The following is an 8671-nucleotide window of genomic DNA, read 5'->3' on the forward strand; positions in this document are numbered from 1 at the left end:
AGATCCCACCATATGCGACCTTAGCCTTTATAATTGTTTTCCCAGCGAGAACTGAGGCCAAGAACTGGCTTTTTTTTTTATCATCTGACCACATCACTAGAGTTAAATGCAATTTGTCTGTGTGCCACCCTGGAGTATATTAAACCATTAAAATAAAGCTGGCTTGGCATTACTATAGTGTAGGTAACTCACACCTTCATCTGCTGTATCTGCTCTATGAGGAGAAATAATCATCATCATTACAATTTCATTCTAACAGACTTAAGTAATTTCTATTGTCTATGAGCCCTGCGGTGCCAAAAGCTGACCTTGTGGAGCTCCCTCTCTGTGGCAGGAGAGTCCCACTGACAAGGTCTCACGACCTGCTCCTCTTCCTCCTCCTCCTCTTCCTCCTCCTGCTCTCCCTCCTCCTCCTCTTCTTCCCTATCTGGCATGCAGCTGTCCTCCTCCTCTGTCCTTGTGTGTGCATGACCCAGCAAGGTCCTAGTCCTACTTTTCTGGCTTGTCTTGTCCTTAACAGCATCAAGGGAAGGCCCTGCTTGTCTTCTTTCATCCTCTTCTTCTTCTTCCTCCTCCTCCTCCTCTTCCCTCTCTTCTTCTTCTTCTTCTTCTTCTTCATTTTCCTCCTCCTCCTCAACATCTTCATCTTCATCATCGTGCTCTTCTATGGCAAGTGACAGCCCTAACTTACTGTGGCTAGCTAGCTGAAAAAAGGAGGAGGAGTGTGGTGTGGCCGGGCAGGTTGAGAGTGCTGCATCGTACATGGAGAATGGGAGGTGGAGGTAGTGTCCTGCAGCGGCTGCCGCTGCGTAGATGCAACAGCAGGTCTGGGCACAGTCGGGGCGCAGATCCCCCTGTTCTCCACGGACCATTCGGAAGCGCTTACGGAAGGGCGGTCCGGCTTGGGGCGCTAAGCAGATCCGGGTGGGTACTGCCCCATGGAGTGCCTGGTGAGCGGGGTTAGCGCTGGGTGACGGGACGCAGGGGCCAGTGGTAAATGCTGGGTTGGGTGGGAAGCACCAGTCAGTGCTCTGGAGCAGGATCTCAGCTCGCAGGCGCCGAAGGAGGTTGTTAACAAGGACGGAGCGTCGGAGGAAGGCCTCAGGGTCGTCGATGAATCGCATCTTCTCCAGGGAGAGGCGGAGCACATGGGCACGCTCCTCCAAAACTGGTGCAACCTGAAGGACATTATCCCATTAGATCTATGTCAGTTAGTTAAAAAAGCCAGAGATCCAAATTAAATAGCAATCTCACTTTTGGAAGAGTGAAGAGTTTATGACTTTATATCCCCCACAATGGAACAAAAAAATAGTAGTTTCTGCTAACAATCCCACAATGCACTTCTATAGATGCAAAAACTGAAGATAAAAAATGATAAAAAACATCTGTCAGTTTCAACGCAGCATTGTGATGATAAGTGTCTGAAATCTCAAACTCACTATAGAGTGAACTATTGATTATCTGTCATGTAGGGAATATTGATTGCATGATGATAAATGATGTTCTACAATAGTAATAAGTTAAAAAGTTCATTGGATGCAGTCTTGATTTAGGATACACTGTGTGCTCTCAATACTTACAGTCTGGCAGTACGTCCTGAAACTGAAGGGAGGCTCATCATCATCGTCAACAAACTTCCTCTTGAAGTATGCGATCCTTGATACTGAAACATGATCAGGAACCCGCCTGCAGGGGGGTTCTGCAGACAGAGAAAACAACACAAAAATCAGTTGCACTGTTGGACTACTTACTGTTACCACATCTTGGACATGAGAGGAACTAAACATTATCGTATGTTTTCATCATTTACACACGGAGTCCTGTTCCTTTAACATCTGTGCCCTGCTATGGTCAGAAATGTGTATCATTAGGTTTTTTTTAAGTGTAATCATTACTTATTCTACTTGGATACTAAAGTTATTTCAATGTGTTGTAATGACATACTGTGTATGAAAATCACAGAATTTGTCAAATGTGTACATTAATACAAGACTGAGCTGTGCATAAGCCTTGACACATTTCAGACGCATTAATAAAAAAAGCAGTTAATAACAAAACAGTTTCTTAATTACTTATACTTAAGCTTGAGTTGAACCTCAGTCTCAAAAGTAGCCTAAACGGCAGCTGACTAATCTGGAAGAACAAGTTTCTTTGGGAACCCATTTGAAACTGAAATGACTGTTTAACTGGCAATATCTTGGTCCTTCATATAATTAAATTAACCCTTAAATGACACTGAAAATGTAATGAAAGCAAGAACACATACTGCTACCATGTTAATTAGCTGATTGCTCTCCACCATTAGCATCTGCTGCAACCTCCCTGCAGTAGCGCTGCGTGCTTAACTACACTCAAATCTTACATTTTGACTGATGGAGTGCACATTGCCGAGAAAACTAGAGGATGTGACAGCAGGGCCATGATAGACTGATACTGATGGATGGCTGGGACAGATGGGTCTAATTGCCAGGTGTCAAAATTAAGGACTACCAAGGTAGGCCATGCCCATCAGATGTGATGATGATCTGCAAAGACCTTGGTAAAACTGAATGGACGAACATGTGTGTTTGGTGTCTGTACCTTGTGTAAATTGCTCTTCAGAGCTGCATGGCGGGGCAGGGTTTGACAGGCAGGTCTTAGTGCAACGCTCCGATTCCCATATGGGTTGGTATGTGGAGAGCGGAGGGTCTCCCTCTGGGTCCAGGAAGGGATTCATGGACAAAACTAGGGTCATCTCTCTCTCCCACTCAGGTCTGGAAAAAACAGAATGGAAATCAGTATGATTAAGCAAACAACAAAGCAGTCAAACCCCTAATAGGTTGTAATTAACTACTTTCAAAGATGTGGATAAATAAAAGTATATTCGATGCATCTCCTGATATTCTGTAAAATAATTCTAATAGAAGTTATCTCAGTTTGCAAACTATTTAAGCACATTGGCACACGTTATCTCCATAAATCTCACAAGCATTCTGCATATGTTTTCCTAATGATGCGGTGAATGTTAACAAGATGTTTATCTATGATACTGGCACATACGTTGGTGTTGTGTGGAGGAGTAACCAGCTTCTGCACAAGCTGCATGACAAATCTGAACGACAATAAATCAAAAGGCACTGAAAATTGGCAGATGGCTGGCGACTCTGTGATATGCGTGGTGCTGTAACAAGTGGGACACAGATGGAGAGATGACACCCACTCACACCATGAATTCCCTATTGATTAGTTGGTAGGAGAGTAAGCGAGATGTTTGACACCAATTTGTGCGGTGAAATGGATCCCACACGTCCAATCGCACTGGGAAACTGTGTCAACAGCATGGCAATCTAGCAAGCACAGGAGATGTGCTCAGTGCCAGTGGGTCCAGTGCACAAGGCAAACAACTTGACAAAAGGTATAATGAATGTTGATTTTTGTCAGTTTCCAAGTAATACAAACAATAATACGAAGCCATATCACCTGATGTTTTAAATGAAAGTGATGCAGATAAGAGGAAACATGAGGCCGGCACATTACTTGGCAGCGAGTAGCACTAACCTGCCAACTGAGCTTTTTTCAATCTGAAAACAGAGCCCTACTGTGAGGACACTGAGGGGCCCGAGAGCCTGAGAGTCTGTCTGTGATTCTCTGAATCCGAGGAGAGAAACTGTATCGTCCTTTTGATCACAGTGAATGGCTGTCATTTGGCTTGCTGTTGATTCCTCCCCTTCATGCACAATGCAAAGCCAGCTGTTTCGGACCTCCTCGTCTCCACCTTCCCTCCTCAAAGCTTCTCCTGCCCCTCCTCTACCTGCCCACACGAGCAGATATCATCGCCCACAACCCATCTTGACAGACCAAACGGAGGCGACACCATCTCAGCCTCACCCCTGTTGGGTAGCTGATTAAAATGTCCGCTTCAATAAGCTCCCTGCGTCGCTTGGAGGAAGAGTTATATTTCGGTGTGCTGCATTTCCTCGTGTTTGCTTTTAACTGACTAATCAGACACACCTAAAGCCACTGAAACATCACCTTAGGCAGCGCTGCTCTTCCCAAACACATCTAGTCAGCCCCAGGGAGTAATGGATTACACAGAACAGCATTACATTTGATATTTGTAGAGGGTTAGCTTTAATATCAACAGTCAACTACAACAGTTCAGTACAATGCTTGTACCACTGCAAATGCTGCACCAATCCATCTGCCAATTTTAAGCTCCATCTTATCCTCACTCAGGAACTAGACCCCCCCGTGAATTGTCACTTTATTGTAGTGGAGGGGTTTGTGCGTCCTTGTGACTGTCGCAGCTGCATTGTTGGGTGCAATGTCATTACTTTTGAAGGTTATGTCATAAACCCAAGAAAATGGCACTAAACCTGATGATGGCGCTAGATGAAAAGTCAGTGGGTCAAAGTTTTATCCTGAATGTGAATGTGCAAACCAAATGCCATGGAAATCCTTCCAGAAGAGATATTTCAGTCTGGACCACAGTGTTCGACTAACAACAGCGACAACAGTGCCGCTAGCGTGGCTAACAATAATTAGCTTACTTGTCATCTTGTTCATCTTTTACACTATTTGTAGTTTGTTATTGCAGTTTCACATAATTTGTTAACCAGATGTTATGATATGTTTGATCATAGATTACTTTTTATTTCGTTTATCTCATTTGAATTTTGGAATATTCTTCGGCCCAAATGTTTGATGACGAACTGACAGTGTTTGCAAGTGGGAAGCTGGTGAGGGATCACATTCTTATTGCTGCAGTAGCAACCGCTGCTGGTTGGTGGGGGAGCCTGTGCAGCGTTTGTGGGATCTGGGAAGGATGTGTGTCAACCTATGACAGGTGAAAAGAAGCAGCTGGTGGCTCCGTGTGCATCAGAGGAGACACATGACTGTCTACGCCTGCCTCAGGCCAACAGGGTGTGTCCACAGGGAAAAGGACTGCAGCACAACATGCAAAATATTTAGGGGAAAAAAAGACAAATGACGGTACAGTCAACCTCCACAATGCCCCAACATGTTCGGATGTTCATGCTCATGGAAGAACTGGAGGGAGAATCCAGCTGAAAGACATTAGGTTTTCTTCTCTTTGACTGTTTGAGCCTGCAACTCAGCTCCAGTTTTGGTCATAATCCATCGTGTTGCATTACGGTTTATTCACGTTTTATAACGTGCCGTCAGAGTCAAACCACACTTGTGTGAGCTAGATTACACTGCTGAGGCCTCCCCCACCAAGGACCACCAACTAGGGCCAATTATGTCACTGTTGTTGAGCGCCAGTGCCATGGTTAATTAGCAGCTTTGGCCCTTCTCATTTCCCCCGAGCTGCTTTTTTCACCCTTAGCTATTTTCCTCTCCATCACCTCCCCTCACTGCTGCTGCTACGTTTGCTTGGGCACAAAGAAACAAGCATGCCATCACTCCCTCTGCCCTCTGTAGGGACCTCCATCTCAACACCCACCCCCCCTCCTTTACTGTCTCTTTCATCCCCCAGTCTCAATCTCTCTCTCTCTCTCTCTTTCTAGCTGACATCCTTTCAACAGCGGTCACAGTTGACAGCTCTCTGAACCGGGGGGGTGAAAAAAAAACAATGAGAATACGGACCGAGCAGCTTCCCTACATGTACAGCAATACTTCTTGTTCTTCAAAGAAAAGGAGGAGGAGGAGGAGGGGAAGCAGTGTGAACAAGTGTGTGTGCGTCTGTGAAAGAGGAAGGGGGAAATAAAAACAGAGAACGAGGAGAGAAAAATCTCCTGGGGGGATATCATACCTCTCTTTCTCCCTTTCTCTGTTTCTGTCTGCCTCTCGCAGGGATGTGAGAGTGATTGAGAGCGAGTGCTGTCTGCGTGTGTGTGTGATTGTGTTTAACAGTGTGTATTTGAGGGAGAAAAAAAAAAGAACCTGCGGGTGTGCACAATCGAATGTGTGCACGTGTAAGTGTGTGTGAGACACACTGCTTCACCTCTGTTCAGTCTCGTCGGGCTTCATCCCTCTTATCTTCCCTCTCTCGCAGCTTCCCTACCTCTGTCTGACTCTCTATCTCGCCTTCTTTTTCATTACACCCTTTGATGATGAGAAGTTAATTGCAGTGCTGGGGCAAGAGACAAACTGTGGGAGGGAGACAGAGAGTGATAGAGAATAGGAGGAGAGAATGGGGGGGGGTATAGGGAGGGCTGGGGGATGGATGGATGGAATGAGTCAGGGAAGGAAAGATAAGTGCCTTAGGAGTCTTGTCATGAGTGGAGACAGATCGCCCGCAGGGATGATTTCTGCTGCTGTGATTGACTCACTCCCTCCAGCGCTGAGATAGACAGGCGTACACACACTCAGACATGCGCAGCTTGTAGCGTCCTGAAATATTTTGGGAAGAAAAGTCAACTGAGGCCATGGCAGTCAACCGAGGTGCTCCAGCACCGCACTACTAATGTCAGATTCAGTGTTTTCACACACATACTGTAGGTGTCCATTTATCTTCCTCAAACACGGCTATTTTTCACATTCACCGAATCAAAATAACCGGCGTCTTTGGTAACTTTGCAGATTTAGATTGAATTCTAGTCTTGTTTAAGTAATAACATAGGCCTAAATAAAATCAATGTCTGTTTTACTTTCTATTCTCCAAAAGAGCTTCATCCATACAGCTCCATCCTCCTTCAAGCTATAGAAACAGTTGTGCAGGAGGGACCTCCCTGGATGGAAACTGATCTCGTGGTGAAAACCTCGGTGCAGGAACAAGCTCTGAGCAACACGATGGAGACAAAATTACGGAACTTTGTTTAGTAAATTAACAGTGGCAGCTGTCTGTATTACCTACACATTGTGAAAATCTAATGTTTCAGCTTTAGCTTTAGCCTCAGTCTGTTAGCATGCCATCAAGTGCATACGTAAGACCTCTTTTACAACATATATTTTTTAAATAAGTTGGCTGGAAACATCGTTGTTTTCAAGCAACTCATGGAGCTAACTTTAGCTTAATTTGCTAGCTACAGCTGATTAGATCTGCCAGCCTTTTCAGTTGCCTTTTCAGACTGCAAACTCTAAAACCACCACCAAGAAATGAGAAGAAATAAATCTGGCTATGTAGTTTCTCCTGTGCTTAACTGTGCAACTTTGTTTACAGGTTTTACAGGTTTGACTAAGCAAAGTCATTTTCATTTTTTATGCACATGCATCCCCCTGCTGCGCCTCTTAGATGTAAGGGAAGTATCCCTGCCAGCACCTACTAGTTTTCACATTCTGTAGCCTCAATGCTTCACAATGTCCACAGCAGGTTTTCATGATGAAAGTGGTGCTGTTCTGGTCGCAGGCCTTTATGTTATTAAGGAGGGTAAAATATGACCCTCTGCTCTGCAAACCACCACCTGTGTCAAAAATCAATCTGAGAAATAAACAGCCTGACAACAGAGTAACAATATATAGGGGAGCTTTTAGCTTATTTGCTCATTATCTTCATTTTGTCAGTTGTGGCTTTTTAGGAGTGTTTATAAGTTCCACTTACTTGCCCTCACCCTACGTTTAATAAAAAACATTCAAAGAAAAACTGATATTGAAGCCAAAAGTGGGGGAAGATTTAATTTGTTCAATGATTCTGGGGGAGTATGAAACATGCCTCTAATAAACTTTGTGCTCTCTCTCTTTTCTCTGCACCCTCAAAAATGCTAAACGATCCAGCATGTGTTTGACAGTGTGTATGCTGTATCACTGTGTGTGTGTGTGTGTGTGTGTGTGTGTGTGTGTGTGTGTTAAGTATTTACTCCCTGTTCTTTTGGCCAGGTTTTTACTAAGTGTTTCCGAGCCTTAGGGGAACAGATAGCAGTGAAAAGAGTTCATGTCTGTGGTTTTCACATCAAAATAAATCCCAGACCGCCTGAGCGGGTCTTCACAGCACACACAAGCATGCGATGTGTCATGACTTAACGACTGCACAGAATCAAGCAGATGAATGGTGGAGCAGGGAATTCTGTAGAGGACATGAGTGTGTTGGTAAGATTTCGTTCTGCCATATTCTATTACAACAAAGGAGACAAGTACACACACAGTGTATCAAACGCACAAATTAAATAAAGACTAACCAGGTGCATACCCACATTGAATATGCATTTATGTTTACACTCATAGAGTTTCAGAAGCAACATAGAAAAATCTACATGGAAAAAACTGATCACTATAATTAATCACGATTATGTGTCTCTGGGCAAAAACGATTTTCTCTTTCATGTTGCAGTAAAAGCAGCAGCAGCTTGTAAGAATATGTACTCGTCATCTGGTTCAAACCAGAACATTTTCAAATGACTGGGCTGCAATTTCCTCACTTATGTCAAGCCAATCCATTCTTTCCCACTTTGCTCATTTTCCCAAAGATGGACAATGTAACAATCATCTGCCTGATTCTCCATCTCAACATTTGTTTTGGTTAAGCTGACGCCCATTGGATATTCCAAGACTGTTACAGATTGTGTAAAGGAAGTGGCTGCCACTTGCCAACTGTTAAGTATGAGTAATTACATGATTAATACACATAAAGTAAAATAAAATGATCCAAAGTAGGATATACTGCGATTATGTGTGATTAACTGTCAAGTCCTAATTAAAAACAAATACTATATTTCTAACAGACCAAATAAAATAATAACATGAATTCTAGTATGCAACTCTAATCCTACAGGAGACGTAATATGTGCATCAGCTT

General features: G+C 43.8%; 1 protein-coding gene across 1 annotated transcript; it reads right to left on the bottom strand.

Annotated features, from left to right (window-relative positions):
* Positions 1-272: 272 nt before the first annotated feature.
* sertad4 (SERTA domain containing 4) lies at positions 273-2734 on the bottom strand. The gene is made up of 3 exons (XM_070921105.1): positions 2581-2734; positions 1581-1699; positions 273-1178 (listed from the first exon to the last, which is right to left on the bottom strand). Exons 1-3 carry the CDS (start codon positions 2732-2734, stop codon positions 273-275), a joined length of 1179 nt encoding a protein of 392 aa, XP_070777206.1.
* Positions 2735-8671: the final 5937 nt, after the last annotated feature.

Source organism: Enoplosus armatus, chromosome 15 (assembly GCF_043641665.1).
Source record: "Enoplosus armatus isolate fEnoArm2 chromosome 15, fEnoArm2.hap1, whole genome shotgun sequence".
Taxonomy (NCBI): domain Eukaryota; kingdom Metazoa; phylum Chordata; class Actinopteri; order Centrarchiformes; family Enoplosidae; genus Enoplosus; species Enoplosus armatus.